The 21,862-nt window shown below is 39.0% G+C and overlaps 1 protein-coding gene across 1 annotated transcript; it reads right to left on the bottom strand.

Annotated features, from left to right (window-relative positions):
* Positions 1 to 277: 277 nt before the first annotated feature.
* TMC3 (transmembrane channel like 3) lies at positions 278 to 21,211 on the bottom strand. Its single transcript, XM_041418428.1, has 23 exons — positions 21,102 to 21,211; positions 19,681 to 19,824; positions 18,328 to 18,403; positions 15,615 to 15,696; positions 15,117 to 15,223; positions 13,934 to 14,032; positions 13,699 to 13,841; positions 12,127 to 12,274; positions 10,804 to 10,847; positions 10,503 to 10,650; positions 9,647 to 9,756; positions 9,416 to 9,494; positions 9,334 to 9,362; positions 8,657 to 8,864; positions 6,979 to 7,107; positions 6,237 to 6,304; positions 5,850 to 5,978; positions 4,921 to 5,031; positions 4,402 to 4,527; positions 2,986 to 3,064; positions 2,746 to 2,788; positions 1,842 to 2,139; positions 278 to 1,118 (listed from the first exon to the last, which is right to left on the bottom strand). Exons 1-23 carry the CDS (start codon positions 21,209 to 21,211, stop codon positions 278 to 280), a joined length of 3,351 nt encoding a protein of 1,116 aa, XP_041274362.1.
* Positions 21,212 to 21,862: the final 651 nt, after the last annotated feature.

Genomic DNA, 21,862 nt, shown 5'->3' with positions numbered 1-21,862 from the left:
TTTTGATTTTCCAGTAGGCAGAGATTTGGGGTTTTGACATCGTAACAGTAGGGAATAAATTGGAATAACCTTCTTTTCTAAAATTTGCGACATACCAGTTGTGATATTAAAGCAAGGTACAATAAAGAGTAAAACAAAAGGCTTTCCCCACCTCGAGTGGCTTCATACACTATTCTTATAAAAACTACGTTGCAGTTACTGTGACAGACCTCCAACAGCAAATAAAGTACAACTGCTCATACACTGGCTCAAAACACAACGAGGCTGTGGCGCTTTCTCAGACATTTGAGCACACCAGTTCACTAGGCTCAGACATACTTAGATCAACACTGTTTTTAGATTTCTTTTTGGTGAGTTTTGCCCCGGTTTTTGGATACTTGTCCTTGGTATGAATGACCTGGATGTACTGGTCGTTGCTGCTGTTCTGCGGATCGCTGCTGGATTCAATGGAAATGGAATCAGACTCTGTTAGAGATTGCTCCAGCTTTTGCTTTGATTTTGGTTTCACACGTGGCTCCGGATAGTTCAGGTGTACTTTCTTGTAAGCATATGGAGGCCTGTCCAGGTCCAGCTCAAAACCATCATCCCAGGATTTGTAATGTACTCTGGCTAGATCTTTGCTCATTAGAACGTGGCCATCAGCGCGATCCCCAATGTAAAACCGTGATGCTGGGCGCAGGTCAGACAGTGAGCGAGGGCGATGGGATCTGTTCATGAATTCTTTCTCAAGTTCTTCTTCATCCTCCTCATCTTCACTGGGATGAGGGGAATACATCTGGTGTGGTGTCCGAACCACATATCTTCTGATGTGGCGTGGATACAACTCAATAATGTCTCCTGATTCCTCCTTTCTGAAATGCCTTTGGAGTCGGGAGGTAGAACGGAGCGATTTTTTGCGGGGCTCGTTTTCATTAACCAGAAAATACCTGGTAGCATACGGTCTACATCCCAGAAATACAGGAGCTCGTGCCCCAAGGGCATCCGAATTTACCTGCCGAATGGCTTTTCTGAACAGAGGGTCAGAGTGAACATCTTCAGTGTGCTTTTTGAAAGTCACTGGTGTGTAGGGCTTTGTTTTGCACAGCTCACTCGCACTCCTATGAACAACACTTGGGTATCTTTAGGAAGGAGGAAAAAGAGAAGAAGTATTGATAGACACACTTATCAATTAATAAAATTGAAACATATAAAAGAATTCACTGCTCTGGAAGTCAAAGGCTAGGTTGAAAAAGTGGAGATTATCATATCTCCACTCTTCCAACATTTAGAACCATTTTGAGAAACATATCCTAGAAATTTGGAGATATATTTGTTCTTCTCTAGGAAAAGGTAACCCAATTGTCCTCTCACGTTATATTCCCTTTCTGTTTTCTTATTGTTCTGAGAATTGTTCTTTATCCACTTGGAAAAAAACCCAGCAGATAGTTTAAAGCATCCATCTACTGATATGCCAGACTGGCTGTTTTACAACTAAAGCTACATAGACATTCTGCAGAGTTCCTTCACTCCATATTTGTTTTGTTCATGGAGATGGTATCCTGTACAAAGTATTTTAGTAATGTGCCTGAGAGCAAGTCTAGTATTTACCTTTGCTTGAGCTGTGTGTAAACTCCATCAGCTACATAATTTCAAAAGGTTTGTAATCCCATCTCTGTTAATGGAGGGTTAAGGATGTGGTATCACAACGATACCAGTAGTACCCATGAATGAATCTGCTTTTGAAAAATTCCTCTGCTGTCTTACAGCTCCAGACAGTCTGAATGCACAGCTGTTTTGTAAATAAACAGGTATGGCATGGAGCTGCTGGAATAAATACCATTTCAAAACCAAAGCAGTCTTACCTGTTTGTGACGTGATCATTTCTTGCTTTCTGTACACTTGACACAGAGGGAGCTGGTGTTAAAGAGGTCGAAGTTGTGGGAGTTGCATTGGCAGGTCTCACAACATCAGTTGTTGGCACAGCTTGGGGCACAGACTGGGAAATGGTTTGTATTCTGGTGCCTTTGCTCACGGGAGATTCAAAGTTCAAGACACTGCCATTCTTTCGGGGTGTTGAGGACCGAACAGAAGACTCCTGGCTGATAATATCAGTTTCTTGCTCTGGTCTTTTGTCATTAGCATCCAGATTTTGGATTCTGGCTAGAAAACAGAAATTAATATAGAAACTTTCCAGGTCTCTACATTTAGAAACTGTTATGCAAATTCAGTGGCTTGAATTCCCACTTCTGTTAGGGATCCAATGCCAATATAACTCCCTATGTTCAGAAAAGAGAAACTGGTGTCACACTGGGAGACTTGGTGATAAATGGGCAGATCTTCATACTACAGTACCTAGCAGATGGAGTACTGGGGACACAGAAAAAACACGGAATATTGCACTGTAGGATCCCAAAAGACACAACAAGCCAATTTTTCTTCTCCCTACCAGCCTCTGAATTACACGCAAAGTCTGAGATTATTTGAATCATAAAAGATGCATCCCAGGTTCTTCCCTGGTTGGTGATAAAAGCACAAAAATACCCAGCCTGAAGATTCCAGGTGAATTCAGGTTTAAGCTATGCACAATGTCTTTCAGTGTTGCCAAGATTAAGTCAAAGTGAGCTCAGAAACCATCTAAAAGGAGGATTCTACAGGAAATACAGCTTTAAAAATGTAGTTGTACTTCCCTATATGTATGAGAAATTAAAATCGGTTTACATCCAAATGATTTATTAATAGTGGCATTTCTAAAGGTTGCCAACTTACCTACTGCCATCTGAACCACCTTCTTCTTATCTTCAGTTCTTTCCTAAAATACATTCAGAAGAATGAGGATATGTAAATTATTATGGATTAGAGAATAAATCCCCTGCTCTGTAAGGATGAAAAATATAGGAATTGTTTTACATTGTGAAACACTAGAAGTAACTTTGGAGATTTAATTAGGCTCATGGTTTACTGAAGACCCCTCAAATTACATGTAAGAGTGCTTTGCACCATACTTACCGTTTGTATCTTCATTCTCAGTTGATTGTTGGTGAATTTTAATGATCTTGCAATACTTTGTAGGTAGTAGATTAGCATGCTAGAAGTGAAAGGGGTGATATGAGTCACTTCAGACATTCTTGACAGTTTCTTTTTGAGGGTTTATAGGTCAAAATGATGTACAAGTTCAGCTGCTACTCTGTAGCATTTCCTTATATTGTAATAATGGATTATAGCCTTCTTTCAAGCAAACATAGATGAAAGAAATGACACTGAAAACAGATTTAACAGCAGTTCTAATTTCACTTGTGTTTTTTGTAGGTGTTTTCATTGTGTGTGTATCCTGGAATGCACTTCCAATTGGTTTTGTTTTGGTTTTTTTAATTCTAGACAAATAATTTTGACAGACATTGTTTTGTGGTTTTTTCCCAGTCCAAGGTTACAGAACAGGGACACCATAGTTACAGCTGAGTTTGCACAACCATACCAATGCAATTTTGTTGGCTGGCTGAAATAACACCTTGTTTACCATGGCACAGATGAGATCAGATCCTGGCAGATGATGGCCTGACATAATAGATTGCACTGGCTTTCAGACAATGTCTTATAGCTAGATTTCATGCCACAAACAATTACATATGTGCTTAGCTGTCAGTTTGAAGCAGTCAAAAGGAATACTTAAATTTGTAAATACTACATGCCTGGGACCTTAGAGGAAAAAGTTACAAATAAGTGTTGCTTTGGTCTTTCTGATTTGAAAAGCCACTGGTGGGACAAACTCTGCCTTTGTCTGCCGTTTACACAAGAAGAAAATTGTACAAAGATACAAGCAAAACAAAATAGATCTTTTCAGAGAAGCAAAGTGAATTTCAAACAGCTCAAAATCAGTATTATTTCCCAACTGTGAACAATTATTTCTAACCCAAATAAGAAAAGACTTTCACTGGAGAGTCTGCAGCAAGTTATATTAAATTAACACTTAAGAGCAGACCTTAATAATTGATTTATCTTGTCATAAATCAGGACGACTGAGTAGCTTCTTTAAACGACAGACTGAGCCCTGTTCACTGTCAGAAACTGAGCTAATGACCATGAAGAAATGGAAAATTTATTTCTGAGGAGCTCTTAAGAGGGAAGAGGTTCTTAAACTTCCTGGAACCGTCAGCACCGCAAGCCTTGACACAATGCAGTGAACATGCTCTAACAAAGTATCCCAGAAGGAGGAATTCCTTTTGACAGTCTTTTTCATACTCTTTCATTCCTGTCTGGTCTATATACCACACATTCAGTGAGGTGTTGGAATTGTTGTTCCAGTTACGCTTAATGAAACTACAAGAGTGCAATGTTTGTTCCTCAGTATCTACATCTGACTCTCCAGAGATAAAGCCAGTATTAATACAATCAATTTAACCTGCCTAGAAAAACCAAAGTACTTACAATAACAGTAGTAGTGCAGGGAGGACAACCACAGGACTGCTGATGTAAGTAATCACTGTGTTGAACCATGTGGGAAAATCATTTTGAATCGTTTCAGAAACAATATCATATATTTTTTCTTGACCACTATAGGAGGTGTGGGAGGAAAAAAAAAAGTAAAATTAAGTTGTAAGGAATCCTGAGTATATTTGTTAAGCAGTGTTGCACTGAATATTAAACAAGCTTGGAGGGTGCTTGGATGAAGAACAAGACAGTGACGTTTGGGAGGTTGCTCAGTGACACATTACGTTATGTAAATATAAACGAACTAAATTATGTATATAAAGCAGATCAACTAAGAACTTTGACCTATTCACCTTATTAAACCATAAACAATAAAATATTGGTAGCAGAAAAGCATTGTCCTCTCGACTTGTTTTGAATTTGCATCTGTAATTTGTGTATTACTAAACATGATAAGTTTATTGTAAGAAGGGGAAAGAGAATCTTTGCAATTTTCATAGTTCCATTATACCTTACCTGAAGGGGCCGCAGCTTAAGGATGGCTTATATCGGGCAATAGCAAAAATTGTTGGTAACATGCACAAGAACAGCATAAACAGCAACATGGCCAAGTAGAAATTATTGGATCTGCAAAAGGTGTAGCATGTTTCAGATTATCCTTGTCAGAGAGAAAACCAGAGGCAACATAAAAGGTACAAGTCTGAATCTACCTATCCAGTTCAAGATCAACATGTCTGAAAGATTAAAATCATTCTGCCATAATTAGAAAATCTGAACAGAGATGGTTTAAACAGACTCTTAATGATCAAAATTCTATTTGCACTGCTTTCCAGATACCACTGTTGCAGCCAGAGAACTGGTTACTGCACCCTTTGACAAAAACTGCCTTACTGCCCAGTTGTGTTGGGGGAGAAAAAGAACAGCATCAGAAGTCAATTAATCTTAAGAAAATGTTAGAAATTACTGATTATTAAGAATTAATGATGCCCAAAATTATTTCCATTTTGAAAAAAACAAAATATTCATCATGATAAGAAAATGAGGAAATGTGTTGTGCAATGCAATGGACAAAAGTAGATATTGCATAGCTTTTAGAGAGAAACATCAAGAAATAGGACTTGCAACAGGTAACACCTATAGGTTATTGTGCTCTGCCAGATTTGTATGGAAATAAAGCATTTTTCTTAGGCCATAATAGCTATCTAGAAATATTCCCTGACATATTTTTTAGTTCTTGCACATCTTCAACTACCCTGCTTCACAAAGCCTCCAGATTCTCAGTAACTATGTCTTTTTTCCTCAGACCTTTGCTATCAGTGTTAGTGTGAAATTTGATTGTCAACTTTTAGAGCTAAAATCTCCTGTAGTTTTCTTTATATTGATGAAAGCTATTTCTCTTGCTTGCATTTGATTTTTCCTTCTCTTTCGTTCTCATTTTGGCTTACCGAGATGCTCTGAAAACCTGCTGGTGTGGTACATTGCATGTCAGCACAGCCCAGCTCCTCAGGTACATGAGTCCAATCAACTTGAGTACATTGAATGCTGGTAAGCAAGGTGAAAAGAAGGCTCCCATCCTGGAAAAATCATATAATATCATATTATGGCAGTGCTCCGTGTTGCCAGAAGCCATTTTGATAGCAATAGAATAGACTAAAAAAACCCCCAAACCTCACACCAGGTAAACACTATTATAGCTCACTATTAACAGATGATCTCTTAACATAAAAGATTACCCTGTCAATATCCTAATTAAATAGGTTTCATTTAAATAATCCGGTTGACTTAACAATCAGCCAACAAAGGACAAGAAAAAACACATGAGGACTACATACCAGATCATTCCTTGGTTGTAGACCAAATGCAATACGTTCTCTGCAATTTTGAATTCTCCATATTCTGGCTACAAGAAACACAGTGTAAAATGAATACCTTTATCTTAATCTTGTTTTCAGGCCATTTATTAGGCACATTTGACTGAATCAGTTTGCATGAGAGAGTACATGGCCTGAAACATCCAGATCAAATACCAGCTGCTTTCTGGCAGTGGGAACACAGCAGAACCTACTCTGCAGCCAGGGATTAAACAAATTTATTCCTCTCTATTTTACTTCACATCTTTAAGGACAAACAGTCCACAGCCTTTCACACCAACAGCTTCTTGCTAACCAAGTATTACCCACTGTAATTTTTTTAGAGGGCTGTGTGGTGTTGGTTACTGTTTCTTGGACCACTGTCTGCATTAGGTAAAGATGTTACAGCTGCAGAAAAGAGGATGTGGGCAACAACTACATGCCCTGTGTGTCACCTTAGACTGTGGGAATTGCTCTATGATATTATTTTGTGAAAACCAAAAATTTTTGCATCAGAGCCATGTGAGTAGGCTTGAGAAAAACATTAATCTCAACATTTATTCTGTACCCTCCAATTTAAACTCAGTGTGAGCTGTGCCTTTCTAGACGTGTGCTACCAAGAAATTATTCATCTGCAAGAAAGACTTTAAGGACATTTAGTACTGAGGGAAGGAGCCTACACATCTTCAACATCTTATCTTGATAAAATAAGGATTATACTTACAAACTTGCTTTCTAGATCCCAGCACCAGCAATCACTCAGATACCGGACACACAGTCCACGGAAAAAATCAATTAGCAGGATGCTTGCGACTGTGAAAATCATGTCGATAATTGAAAGCTTGAGCATCTCCTGAAATGCACATTTTTCACACATACTGAGTCATTCTGAAAGCAAATGGACTGCATATGGCTCTTTTGCATTTGTAGTTGTATTTTTGGCTCAAGCTCAGTATTCTGATAAAATATGAATTGAATATATGAATAATTTCCTTTTTAAATTTTCCTGTTTAACTTTTCCCTTTACTTGTCTTTGTTCTGTTAAAAGAATAAATATAATCAAGCTTCCAGGGTGCCTTCTATTGCTTGCAGCACCAAAATTCTGGTCATGATGGTATCAAACTTTCTTTTTAATGACTTACTTTTTAGTGTTCTAAAAATGTATCTAGCTAAACTGAAATGGGTTGTTTTTTCTACTGCACCCATTCTTTTATTAAGCTGACTCTTGTAATACACATATACAAAGTGTCTCACAATGAGAAAAATCTTATTCAGACAAATCCACAACCCAATGGCACAAGATCATCAAACCACAAAAGTAGTTGTTTCATGCTTACAAAAGAATGTTGTCATCCTATATTTAATTGAGCTTTAAAAATATACAATTAAAATAGGAAAAATTCAGTTCTATACTTCTCTAGGCCATTCTGAGTAAAAACCAAACATTCAAACCCTCTATTTTCTATGAGATTGTGCAGAATGGATATACAAGAAACAGAAATCTGGCTAATAAACTTCAGAGGGGTCTTTTCCTCCTGATATTCAAACAAGACCATTAATATTCTTCATTCTGGAACAAGAAGCTCAGAAAATCAGGAGCACACTAACATGGGTCTTAATCCAGTGGCCTAGACATGACTGTGACACTGTCAGAGACCACAGTGACATCTTCGGCATTTTTGTGGTTAAAATTTCTCTCTGAATGTATTAGTGTCCCTGGAAGTCACAAGCAATGTACCCTTCACATGTAGGGAAGCAAGAGGTGCCATATTAAATCTGGAGATTTTCTGCACCCCAAATGTGGAGACACTGCCATCCAACTGTCCCCATTCCCACAAACTGATGGGATTTTGAAACCATTTGTTGTTCTCTCTCCCTCTGAAAAAGTGAAGAGCACTTGATTGTCTAGAGATTTATTGAGGCAGAATGAATAGAGACTTCTGATACTGTAAGTGACCAAGAGCACAATCTCTTGTTTGTTTCAGGTCTGCATCTCCATTTCTTGAAGCAGAAATCTGAATCTGCACAGAGTGCATGTTGCTGCTTATATGTCTGTATAGTCTTGCTTCTCTGTAGGGCTTAGAAGGATGTACCCTGTTAAAATAGAATCCATATCACAGATCTGTACAGATCTGCCTGTGCAGAGCTAAAGACAGAGACCAAACCTGGCAAAAGAGCATTTGGACAGCACAAAACATACTGTAGATATTGAACAAAACCCAAAGCTTGTATCTGTGGGCATAGCACTTTGCACAGTCTTTACTCTTCCTCCATCATCCTCAGCTAAATTCTGGAATTTATACAAAGAAAAGTTCTAAACTCAAACACAGCACAACATGTTTTTAATTTTTTCAGATGTGAATTAAGTAGAGTAAGTTGATGACAATAAAAAAATTACATACTTGACCAACATATGTCTCCCAGCACTGATCCTGTGGGTTCTGGGTGTTAAAGGAAATTGTCTGGTTAACCAGTGAGTCTGTCAGGCCTTGGGTGCGATGCTCTTCCAATGTGACAAAGCCATTTCTCTTAATTTGTACACTAGGAACGGTTAAATTGTCATCCTTAGAAAGAGTGTTGGTTGCTAAGGAGGTGGTAGAATTACTTGCATTGTTGTTCACATCAGAGTCCTGAAATAATAAATGTCCCAGAAGCTACTTTTTAACTGTACATTGGTGCAGATGTTTGGACCTTCTACAGCATAAACACACACACAGATATATTTTCATATATTTCCAAGCAGCAGTTAGGCAACTATTAAACAGCTGTCAATGGACAGAGTCAGATGGAACACCAAAGGGCAGGACTTAAAGCTAATTTAGGTAGGTGAAAAATATTTGACCTACAGTGGTGAGTTTGTTTTTTGTTTTTTTTTCAATAATTCAGAAAAGCACAGATATCTCTTTATCTCATTACATCAGCAATCAAATGGATCCAGTTATCCGTAAAAACTAATTAAAAAGACACTTTAGTGAATAAGAAGTAAGAATAAGTAGTTGTAAATAAACATGACTATCTAAACTTTATAATCCTATCAACCCATAATATTTTTAATCAATTTCAAACAAATTTTCATCTAACTTCATATACTTCACAATAAACAGAATTCTTCTATGAAGTCTACTAGCTTTACAAATCTGAAAACATCAAGTTAAACTTACAGTGACACTCATACTGTCCACTTTATCCAGGAGGGCAATGATTAAACTGTAGAGATTTCCCAGGTATAGGACAAGAACCCTGAAAAGAGAATAAAATACAATTACCAGCACTGGTAACCATTGACTTCTCATACATTATCTGGTTTGGCTGTACTGAAACATGAACCACAACACAGCTCTCCTTTCCTCCTTTTGTCTCCACATATTTTTTACACTGAGTAATGCCCATACCTGGCAAGCTGGAAGCGAAGAGTGGTCCTTGGATGATACATCTCCAGAGCTGCCACAAGTTCAAAAGCAGAGGGTGCAATCATTGTGATCAGTGACACAACCACGCTGACCTGTGGAACAGAAACATGCAGTGTTTGATGATGGTCTTCTGTGGAATCTTGGACTGATTGAAATTCTGCTGAGGCACATGCTTTGGTGATTGCTTTTCTTGGAGGAGATGCTTTAAGAAATTATTACTGACATTAGTAAAAACAGTAGTTATGATCAAAAATTATAGATTTGGAATACCACTCGTGAGTCTTTACTCCAGATATTGTAGCTTCCAAGTTCTACTTTATTAATTGAAATTAAAAGTTATCATGTAGGAAGTATGGTGCTAGCATTTGCCTCTGGAATGGGTGAGTGGCTTCTTCATGCCTATTCACTTCCTACTCATTCCTCTGAATGGAAATAGTCACAGAACATTCAGTATCCCCTGATACTGAATCAGTTATTCTTATCAAAGTCAATTCCTTTCTAGTCCAACAGCCCAGTGTTTGGTCACCTCTGTCCTGGGTGTAAAAATAGATTTGTAAGTGACAGGAGAGATTAAGCTTTGTGCTCACAAAATAGGAACCTGCTAGACCTGCAGTGTCTGTGGAAGTAGCACCTGCACCCACTCTGCCCAGTTCAGCTGCACTAACACCTGGCTGCAGAGCGGAGGGAGCAAGTGCACCAAGGCAGATCCAGGTCTGCCAATTCCTCATTTCTCCTGGCTCATCTCTTGCTGTTTACACCTCTGTGCACACTATTGCTGCAGAAAGCCCCCAGACAGCAATCCTGCTTCTAACACAGAGGTGGCATAAAGACAGTATACCTCATTTTTTTCCCAGAGAGTCAATTCCTTCTTGGTGCGCTCTAACCTTTGGGATCGATCCACAACAAAGTAGATGATGTAAATACTTCCCGCAAGGGACAGGAGCACGAGGATGTTTGCAATAATTCTTAAGCTTATGGTCACTGCCCTAGGAAAAACAGAAGGTACAACCAATACAGCAGGTTGTCTTATGACACCTGGGTAATTTCTAAGAGGGTTTGGAAGTACAAGACAGGAGATTAGCACTGATATCTGCATTGAAACAGTGCTTTGAAAAGTATCTCTTATCTCATATACATACAAGTTTTTGCTTTTCTTCTTTTCCTGCTCTTCCAATATCGCTTCCTTGAAAGAAACACAGCATTACCATTTTAATAATGTTCAGCAAAAATAATGCACATATATTTCACAGAAATTGAAGCATACTAATAAAAAACCATCACATCCTGGAGGTGCAAGCAGATAAATACCACTGTCCTCATTAATTTGTAGCATAGCACAGATATGTGATATTAAAAAGTGATAGAGATTTCTGAGAAACAAATACACAGTAATCAGATACTCGGGCACTTTCAGCCATGCATGGTTAAGGAAATATAACAAGAGCATTACTCTTCCAGATTTTTTGGCAGGATATGCCTTTAAAACCTGGGTGTCACTAATAGAATACAGTACTGTCAAAGGCTATTCTTAGTCATTGAAATAACTAAATATCATACCTTATTAATTTACCCTCTGCACAATTTGAAGTAATTTTTTTTTCAATGATAATGAGAATATACAAAATTTTGGAAATAAGTTATTTTTTATAAAATCACATATGCTCTTAAATTCTAGATGGAAAATATCTATATTTTTAACAGTTTTCTAATATTGAGAGATCTATAATATGTCCTTCCATTTGTTCTGGAGAGATGAAATAAACCATAGAACCATAGAATATCTCAAGTTGGAAAGGACCCATAAAGACCATTGAGTCCAACTTCCTGATACTCAGAGGAGTACTTAAAACTAAACCATTTCACTAAAAGCATCATCCAGATGCTCCTTGGAGTCCAACAGGCTTGATGCCATGACCACTTCCCTGGGGAGCCTGATTAATAGCTGATAAAATAAAGAAGAAAGAACAATAAATGGTGTGCAGAAGGTTATAAACCAAAGAGAGAGATATAAAACTTATTATCATGTAAAAAAGCATCTTGTAAAATATGAGCTGTACAACCTGGATGCCCTGAGGCATAAAACTCTTCCTTTGCATAAAAACAATTATACATTCTATAAATTTGTTTATTTTCCTGCCAAATCAATTTGATTCCAACATTCAATGAAATTTCATCACTAGCACATTTGTTTCTGGTTATCTAAGTTCTTGTCACACATACAGGCACATTAAATAAAACTCTCCCAAAAAAGGACACAGTGGCTTTGCTGGGATGGCAGCAAATATGATGTGTCTGTAATACCACACAGATGTGATACTAGCCCTCCCCTAGGCAAAGAAATATGCAAATAAATACAAAAAACCAATAGGAAGTGCAAGGGGATGAGTGGACAAATTTACATGGCTTACAGTTTAACAAGTAAATCAACTTGATTTTAAGTAATTCAAAGGTCAGTTGCTCACCCTGATGCTGTTGACTATGGCTGCAGCTTTGCTCTCTGCAGCCTCAGGGTTTCCTATCAAATAGTCCCAAGCACAGAAAAGTCTCCAGCAGAAAGTGTAATTTTCATCAGAGGCACTTGCTAAACTCATTCTTGAGTTCTTTGCCATTCTGTAAAATAAATAACAGGTATTTGACTGCTTCTGGTGTGTGAAGATGGTAATGAAGGAAGTCACTGGTTTGGTTCATGGTTTTCAGAGGTTTATACATTTAGAGCTACCAAAGGTTGCAGAAATTAGTATCACTGAAAAACATAAAACAGGGTGAGGCGCAGCTCATGAACTTGGCTTTACATTTAGAGATAAATGACTCACTGTGGAAGGGCATTTCAATATTTACAGTCTTTACAACTGACAAATAAAGCAAATAAATCTTACTAACTGTGGCTTACACCTATTTCAGTTTTACAACCTCTAGGCAGGATCCAGCTGAAATATATAATCACTAAGATCACTGTTACAGGAATTAAATCTAGTTTGGCATAACTAGTGATTGTGCACAGGGTCTGTTTTTTTGCTGTACTGTTTTAAACCTCAAAATATATATTGCTGTCACATAGAAACCCAGGGCCATTTTACAGACCTTGGAAAAAGAAAGAAAACTCCTCCTACTCATGTCAGGTGAGCAAGGTGGCAGAATATTGCAAAACATGGGAAATGAAATGAAGATTAATAGCTTATGAAAGAAAGGGCACCTGAAAGGACAATGTTAAAGGGAAGCTGCACACAGCTAAGCAAAGGATCACTGAGCTAAGTCAGAAGAAAAGCTGATGCTATCTGGAAATTGCAGATGTGTAGATCGGTGTCAAATATACCAGTGACCCTTGGCACAAACCAGCACGTAGATTAAAAATAAATGAAAAGGGAAGGTTTGACCTCAAAACTGAGAGCTATTACAGACAGCATTGGAAACATCCCTGGACTGCACTGTGCCAGATGAATAGGTATCCAGAAGGGAAGAGAAAGCAAATCAGGAGAGGATAGAGTGACCTTGCCCCTACAAGCATTGCACATCCCTGGATTTATGTCAGTACAGGCAGTCTTGCTCTCTCTGCTAAGTAACTCCTACTCCTTCCCTTCCACAGTAAAGAAATTAAGCTTACATTCCAATGGGATGCCACGTACCCACTAAAGCAATGCAAATGATATTGCACCTAGGATGGCACTTTTATATTTGTATTTCAATAGAGGGGAATATTAATAATGCTGAAAGCATTACAATTCAAATATAAATTTCTGTCATAGCAATATTTATTACAGAAGAAGGAAAAGGACTTCCATGGGTGTTGGGCCTTAAACTGCTCCAAGACAAAGCACACAGATGGTCTGTGCTGCCCTTCTTTTAAAGGCTCTGAAATGGAACAGAGAGGGAGGATTACAGCAAGATAAAGGGCAATCTAGTCTGCCTCCATGATACTAGAGAGGTGAGCATGCTAATAGAACTACACAGAACAAATACAGAGGAAGTGGAGTAAATACCATTGCTGATTGCCTGAGCACACAGGTTTATGAAGAGCAGGAAATGGGCAGTCTTACTTTTTTAGAAGAATGATGAAGCTGTAAGCAAACACAGCCATTCCAACAAGGAAGTAGGCAAGAGGCAGCCGGTATCCAGCTTTGCCAATCTTCCTGTCCCGACCATAGTAGCCATAAAACAGAACAGAGTACTGGAGGTAGCCCTGCAAAGACCAGAGCCTGTCAGTAAGAGCAGTAACCAACAATTGCAACAGAACAGTGACAGCAAAACAACAAGGAGGGGTTTGAGTCTTGCCCCTAGGGACCAGATGGTGTCCAGGTCTTGAGCAGATGCAATGTGCTCCTTGGGAATGGTCTTGCTGAGCGTGCTGCCAAACGGGGCTCCGGCCAGGAGCTGCGGGAGAGAGAGCAGGTCTCAGGAGGTGGGAAAGAGAGGAGTCTCAGGAAATGGGGAAAAGAGAGGAGTCTCAGGAGATGGGGAAGAGAGGAGGTCTCAGGAGATGGCAAAGAGAGAAGAAGTCTCAGGAGGTGGGAAAGAGAGAGGAGGTCTCAGGAGGTGGGGAAAGGAGAGGAGGTCTCCGGAGATGGGAAAGAGAGGTCTCAGGAGATGGGGAAAAGAGAGGAGGTCCCAGGAACTCCACAAGCCCATCTGAGCCAGGGCTGCACAGTGGAACCCATCAACATGGGTGGTGCTCCCAGGGTAACAAGTACTGTGTCAGCACTGTGCCAGCATTAAAAGTCGTGCTTTCAAAGTGAGCATTTTTAAATTCAATGGGGAAATGTTTGATCTCAAAATGATAGTTCAGGATTAAATTTACTTTTCCTTAAAAATTAAAAAGTGAATGTGAATACCTTTTTTTTTCCAGTTTACTTTTTCTTTATTTGAAATGTATTTAATTTTTATTTTGTGCAGTGAGAATAAAATCAGGTATTCCCATGTTTTCCAATAACACTATTAAAACACAGGGTAGGTGAGGCAAAATAATGTTTATGGATAATTTAACAAAGTTAACAAATTGCCTTACTCATATGCAAGAACTAAACAAAGTTGTGACTGTTCAGAACTTGTAGGAAATGCTTTCTAATGGACAATAATCCAGAGTCTAGAGAGGGATGTTTTGTTTTTCTTACTGTCATTTACACTTCTCATTACTGTAAATGACACTAATAGGACTTAAGTGTACTCAACACCCACTACATCTTTAAGAATGGGTTCTTTATTTTAGTAATCAGAAAAAAAAATATTCCCTAAAAACATTAGCACCATGTTGACAAAATACAATCTCAAACACTAATAGAAAAAGTCTGTTATCCTTTGGCAGAGAAAAAACTCTTAATAGGGGAATTTATTTTAAATAATTCATTTTACAGTGTACATTTCAAACTGATGCATGTCTTAAAGTGTGGTGTTTGTTCCATTGAGAAAGGAAAGTTCAGCAGTAAGTGCTTCTCTGTAAATATTAACAGTGTGTTCTTACCTCTGGTAGGACTACAAATGCTCCTGTCATTATGGTAAGGACAATATTGATTCCAAACAGCCATCTCAGAAAGATGAAGTAAGAGGCAACTCCAGACCCAAAATGACCTTAAACCACAAAAAACCATTATGTGGCCTGCACAGTCTATAAAAGCTTGTATCATTTATCCATGAAGTACTTGAATAACAGCCAAAAAGAAAAACCTCTCTTATGAAGGGCATTCAGCAAACTAGAGAATTTTTTCATTTTCAGAATCTCAAAGGGACAAAACTGATTTTTTCAAAAGTCACCCCCCAACTAAGACCATCAATGAGAACTGTGCAGTTTCTGAGGCACCAGGAAAAGATGAAAAAGCAAAGTTTTAAATAAAGAATTCACTGCTGAAAATATGCATTTAACTCCCTCCCAAATATTTAATTCAGTACATTAAAAAGATACATCATAAGACTCAGCAGTTTAGCAAGTGTTTTACAAATACCATGAAATCTTTATACTTACTCTCGATTTTCTTTATTCTCATTTCCCAAGGAATAAAGATTACCACAAAATTGTATGCAAGTCGAATAAACTTCTTCCAAAGCTGAGAAAAAAGCAGAGAAATATGACACTTCTTCACATGAAAAAAAAAAAATAAAAAAAATTAAGTGCTGAGTTCTTTGCTCATGTCTTATCTTTTATCACAATAATTGTTACAAACATGGATGAATAAGGTCTTACTTAAGACTTACTTAAGGAGCATAATGCCTCAAAGGAAATTCTCTTAGAGGAAAAATACACTTTTTTAATTCAACAGCAGCAAATGTAACTAGTTTTTTCTCAGTTCTATGTTGTGCAGCCAACACTTGCAGAAATCCTGTGGTTATATTTTGTAGAGTCTTTATTCAGACTCCATTTTTGCATGGTCAGATGCTCTTCTTGCACACACATGGGGGAGAAAAAACAAAATCCACCTGTGCAAAAGTGAGAGCAGTTTTTGAGCTGTGTTAGAACTATAACTTTACAGTATCAATAGGGAAAAAAAATTTGTATTCCAGGCATTATAATGTATTTTTAGTACAGCTAGATAATAAAATCCCACCTATATTTTAGGCATTTTTAATAGCAGTGTCAATATTCTATCACATAATTTGATCTCCTAAAATTGAAGAGGAGTAAATAAAATTTTAATTACTGAAAATATAATCAGTCTCCTTGGCCAAAGTTAATTAATATTTATGATGATATGGACTTTTAGTTGCATGAATGGGAAGTATTTTAAATAAAGAAATTTAGATGCTGGGAACTGCATGGGAATTGCTGGGATTGCAATTTTCAGTACAGGGTTCACAGAGCTGAGAAAGGGCTCAAGCACCTTGTGCCAGCTGCACTACAGATTTAGAAATAATAACAAGGTGTCCACAGTGAAGCAAAATTTACTAAAATTATCATTTGATAGCTATCATCTCTTTTCCTCCCTGCTATGTTGTTGAATGGATAATTTACACTCTTAGAACCCAGTGTATGGGCATCTGGCTTTAACTGGGGAAAAAAACCTCAAAAAACAGCTACGAAGAAAGTGTAAAATAATTGAATTGAGAAAAGAAAATGGCTTTCAGTGTCAAGATAATAAAAATGTATTTTAACTTTAATTTTCATAAATAATACCATGAGTAGGCTGTCCAATCATGAACACTATCTATTTTGCAAATTTGAAAAACTTGTGTAAATACATATACACCTAGTAACTGCATCTTGTTCTTAGCACATGTTCAACCACTGAGTTCTTAATTTTGATGATGTAGTGCTTGTTTTGCTGTGCTAGAGTTTTTGTCTCCTTGGTCACCATGCTATTTTCTAAAAAAATAGACGGGAAAAAAATCTCTTCCAGTTAAAAAAAAAAACAAAAAAAAAAAAACCAAACAAAACCCAAAAAAACAAAACAAAACAAAACAAAACAAAACAAAAAAAAAAACCACAACAAAAAATACCCTACACCATGAAAAGACAGCTCATTCTGTTGCTGTTGCTGAATTTAGCCCTAATGTAAAGGCTATACCCCTAATTTGTGCTAGGATAAAAGAATACAGATCCCCTACATGTAATGAGTTATACTAATTAAGTGCTGAATTACATCCCTGTGCTGAATGTCTTCAAGCAAACACAAATACAACAAAGGCAATTAGATTAGACACAAACATTTATGCACTGTGAACTCTAAGATAAAAGCTTTTGGGTTTGTATAGGAAGAATTATATGAGCAAGCACTGAGCCCAATCTCTGCTCTACTGACATTCTGATTTAGCAGTTCTCTTTCTAGCTAAAGTCCTAGTTCCTCTCATATCAAAGGCAAAAAATAGTGTTTATTTTAACAGCATTTTTCCTTCCACTGCATTTGCCACACATGCAAAGGCAGAACAAGGAAAACTTAGTCTTTCTACATTAGAAAGTGCTTCTGGGGCCAGCATCACAGAGCACCAGATACAGGTGCAGCTCTTCACTTGATCACATGAATAAAATGCATGGTGTTCTGTTGGCCTAACCCTGCCTTTTTGAACTAAGAAAAATTAGTAATTAAAAATGAACTTGTTATGACGACAAAAATATTCTTTACTGCTTAGATGACTAAAGAAGTCTTCTTTTTGTTGCTTATTAAATACAATTTCCTGCATATTATAAATTTCCAGAAACTCAGGCCAGTGTCTATTTTCAGTGGTGTAAATAGATTTGCTAATATTTGATTCAAATTCTGAGTACAATGCAAGCAAAAACCCTTCTTTATTGATGAATTTAACATAAGCTATTGTAGGATTGTCTTCCAAACCAAAAGCTAGACACATTTTTCATATGAAGCTATTGAACTGTGGCCCCAGTTTGTTGAAATAGCTCTTCAGAGGATATTGCATGATGTTTGTTGTTATCCCTTTCACATCACCCCCTCTAACAGGCATCAATATTTGTAGGCTGTCTGAAAAGAAAGCTTATACTGCATTAACAGAAGGATATTCATCCATCAACACATGAAATTAGTCTGCAAAAATGTAATTACTAAAATTACAATAAAAAAAAAAGAAGAAAAACAAAAAAAAAGCTTTTAACTGCTTTTTTCTCTCCCTACGGTCCTGAGCTGAAGTATCAGGAGTGCAGAGCCAGCACACTCTTCTCTGAATCAGAGCTGCAAATGGCTCTTGGTGGGAACAAGACATTTCAGAGATTTGAGAGCAAGCAGCCATACCTCTGCCCCAGCAGCCTGGTAACCTCTGGTTCTCGTGAGCCTCCCCTCGTACTTCAGCACGATCTCCTTGGCCTGCCTGCGAGAGGGGAGGGTCAGCTCTGCATCATCCACTGCTCACAGCTCTCATTCTGCCCAAACAGCATCTACCAAAGGGCTCAGATGCTCTGAAATACAGCCACGGGCTGTCCCACCGTCAGCCCCTAACCCAGGCAATGCTTTTTTTCTCTGACTATTGAGCTTTTTACTGATACTTTAAAACCACTCAGAATTTTGTCTGAGGGAACTCGGCATTCAAGGGTTTGACTGCAGGGAGAGCTTTCTGTTCCTCTCATTTATTTCTCTGTCCTTTTGTTTCAAAGTCTGTCTTCTAAAATGGTCGAACCAAAATGAGTAAAATAGCAAGATCCCCTTTATAGTCTGGTAATTTCCTGTGGATACTGACACCTCTTCTGCAGGTATGGTCTTGTGAGATGCAAAGAGGTGCATGTTCATCTGGTCATACGCAGTCTTTGACCTCAGCAGAAGGTGGATTAGGACCACCAAGATCTGATCAAAAGGACAGGAAAGCAGGAAGTCACAGACTCTGCCTGAGAGAGAAAAACCTCTCTTTGCTTCCCAGATAACACAAGGGCTCTTGGGAAGGTAGAGATTCCTCTGGGCTGCATTGCCATCTGAGCACCATACAGGGTTTAGAGAGAAAATTCCAGATGAAAAGGGCAAAAAAAACCCCCAATTATCACACAGATCATGAGGTGAAAAACCTGACACAGTTTCGACAGATAGCCCAAAGAGTTAGTCACATGCTCTTTTATTGGAGACCTGGAATTATAATAATTGAAATCCCAAACTGTGAAACATACTTTACTACACTGACCATACTTTTTAAACTTACAAGTGTCCAGTATTTACTGCATTTACAGTATGTTGCCTGAAGCTATGACCAGCTTCTGCTCTCATACCATGTACTTACCTTAAAAAGGCAGCCTGGTTCTCCTTTTTGGGACACAGTGAAACAATTTAACTTAAAAACAGATTATGGAGCATTACCAACAGCCTTCCTTGAGACCACTGAATAGCTGACAGTCTCTTTTAATAATTAATAGCCAAAGCATGATTTCTTGCTCTCTTTTCTGCTGTGACTTTCTAAAGGGAGCCACAGGGATGCACCAGAGACAACTTCACTTACAGACTGTCCATCCAGAGGCTGCTGCCTTCGGCCAGCCCTCGGATCTTCCCAGAGCATCCTCATGGAACGCTTTCCTAGCAGCTCTAAATCATTCCTGTGCTCACAGCCGAGGCTGGAAGCGCTGTCACAGCCAGTGAGCCTGAAAATCTCTGCATGGGCACCTTTACCTGAGAGCCCTCAGCTTCTGCCTCATGGGCCAGGGCCGGCAGCGGATGTTGGACATGATCTCCTTCTGGTACTGGATGTTCTGAAAGATCTGCTCTGGGTCATGGCTCTCAGCCTTCTCTTCACCAGCGTCGTCATCCGAGTTGCTGGCAGCCCAGCACACACCCCACGAGAGCAAAAAGGAGACAAGTTATTCCTTTTGGATTCCCAGCAAGGAGTTGATTTGCACAGGATCCAACCTCTTAGAGCATTGTAAGAACGAGGGAAATCACATAACCTTATTGTTTCAAAGTTGAATGATAACTTGGATGGTTTCTCCATCTCCAGGATATACTTCTTTCCCTCCCCACCACTTGCTGGTCAGTTATAAATTATCTCAACTCCTGACCATGAATCCCAGTCTCTCTTCCCAAGCATTTCCAGCCATTCAGCACGTACATCACGCTAGCAAGACTCTCTGTATATTTTTCTGGAACAAACTGCTGTCTAAACATTTCCAGAAAGAGCAGAAAACATCAATTTATTAATCATACCCATTATTTTTATTTCAATAATGATAAAATGTTTTATTTCTAAATGAATGAGGGGAGCAGGTGATTTGGTCATGGTCACCATTTAATTCTATTCCCTGGTGTGGGGGTACAGGGGTGTGGGACCCCACATACCAAGAATTACTTGTCCCTGTGAAAAGATTCCTGTGTTTTGATGATTATTAAATCATCTTTTCTGATGCTGTCACCACATTTGCTAAGCTACAGCTCTTGCAATTCCCTGTTGGTCTGTGAAATAGCAGCAATATTCATTCTTACAGAGGCTTAGGTCTAAAAGCCTGTGGTGGCTGTTTCTCCCTGAATGACATGAAGGGATGTGAAGTACTGCAACAACCACCAGCCAGGAACTTTCCCAGTTCTATGGCTATGTACTTGCTGGGAAAGTTCCCTGCAATTTTGCTGAAAAGGCAGCCTTTTAATCAATTAGAAATAAATCATAACCTAAACTATGCCATGGAATAATATTTGGGGGACATACTTCATCAGATCACTAATCCGTTAGTCTGCAGTCCTGTCCCTTCAGTCACAGGCGACATTCAAGGGAAATTTATAATTGCACAGGAAAAGAATAAGAGACTTCTTACCATGCTATACCCTGAACTCTTTGGAGTTACTTTGCTTTATGTTTATATTTCAGTATGAAATGTGACTTTGATCAAAAAAAAAAAACAAAACAAAGAGGTTTGAAATATATCTTAAAACACAGAGAATTATTTTTCTCACGCTCATTTCCATGCTACCATACTCTTCCTCAAACCAGCCTACCTTCCCCAGTCTGACACACACTCTGTCTGCATGGAAGTGAAAAGACAAGCTCCCAGTGCTGTGCTAGACAAAGCAGACTGTCCCTTGAGGAGAGGGCACTCCCTTACCTGTGGGGAGGCTCCTGGTAGGTGTAGATGCCGCTTTGCCGCTTCACCGTGCGCTGCTTCTTGCAGGACTTGGCAGCTCTGAGCGCAGGGGAGCCCGGTGCTGCTGCCATGCTGCCAGCTGGGACTCTGCAGGGCTGCCAGCAGCTTGGAGCTCGCTGGGCAGGCGTCTCAGCAGCAGCCAAATGTTATTAAGCAGAGAGCAGCGTGTGCTGCGAGCCCTGTGGAGCAGAGGATCATTGCCTGGTGCTCCAGCCTGGAGAAACTGCTGCTCCCTGGCAGTGCCTTAAAGCCACAGCACACAGCAGCCCCACCACTGCTCCTCCAAGGCCAGATCAAGGTGGGAAGAAGAGTTCAAAGCTGCAACCCTTAATTCGCAGCCAAGTTTCCCTTGTTGTGGATGAGGGACATCCCTCTGAGCACACCGCGCTGGCTCTGGGTGGTGCTGCCAGCAAACACCCTGTAGGTGCTGTTGGTGATTCTGCTTCCTGTGCTTGACACAAGGCTCTTGCTCAGGAAAAGCAAGATGGTTTGTGTTTTGGCCATCAGTAACAGAGAAATATGCAATGTTGTCCCACAGCGCTTCCAGTTTAGTAGTGGAGCGTCCCCTGACGCCCCTTCTATGGTCAGCACCCACAAAACCTCTCTGCCAGCACCTCTGTGATGCTGGGCTTGGTTGCCAGGACAGAATAATCTGCTCCAGGTTCTGCTGGGCCCAGGGAAGTGAGTTTTTAGTGCTTTTCTCCATCATAGAAGTTACAGAT

Source organism: Onychostruthus taczanowskii, unplaced genomic scaffold (genome assembly GCF_017590055.1).
Source record: "Onychostruthus taczanowskii isolate IOZ18803 unplaced genomic scaffold, ASM1759005v1 scaffold6, whole genome shotgun sequence".
NCBI classification, from domain to species: Eukaryota; Metazoa; Chordata; class Aves; order Passeriformes; family Passeridae; genus Onychostruthus; species Onychostruthus taczanowskii.
The sequence above is the reverse complement of the archived record's forward strand: the minus strand, read 5'-3'. Positions and strand labels throughout refer to the sequence as shown.

Bases quoted from the DNA above. Each gene is read 5' to 3' on its own strand.
- TMC3 (XM_041418428.1), bottom strand. From the start codon at position 21,211: ATGGCAGCAGCACCGGGCTCCCCTGCGCTCAGAGCTGCCAAGTCCTGC. The intron at 12,275-13,698 runs GTAAGACTGCCC...TTTATTTTACAG, and splicing joins TTCATCATTCTTCTAAAAAA to AATGGCAAAGAACTCAAGAA. The intron at 10,848-12,126 runs GTGAGCAACTGA...GTTTCTTTCAAG, and splicing joins CCATAGTCAACAGCATCAGG to GAAGCGATATTGGAAGAGCA.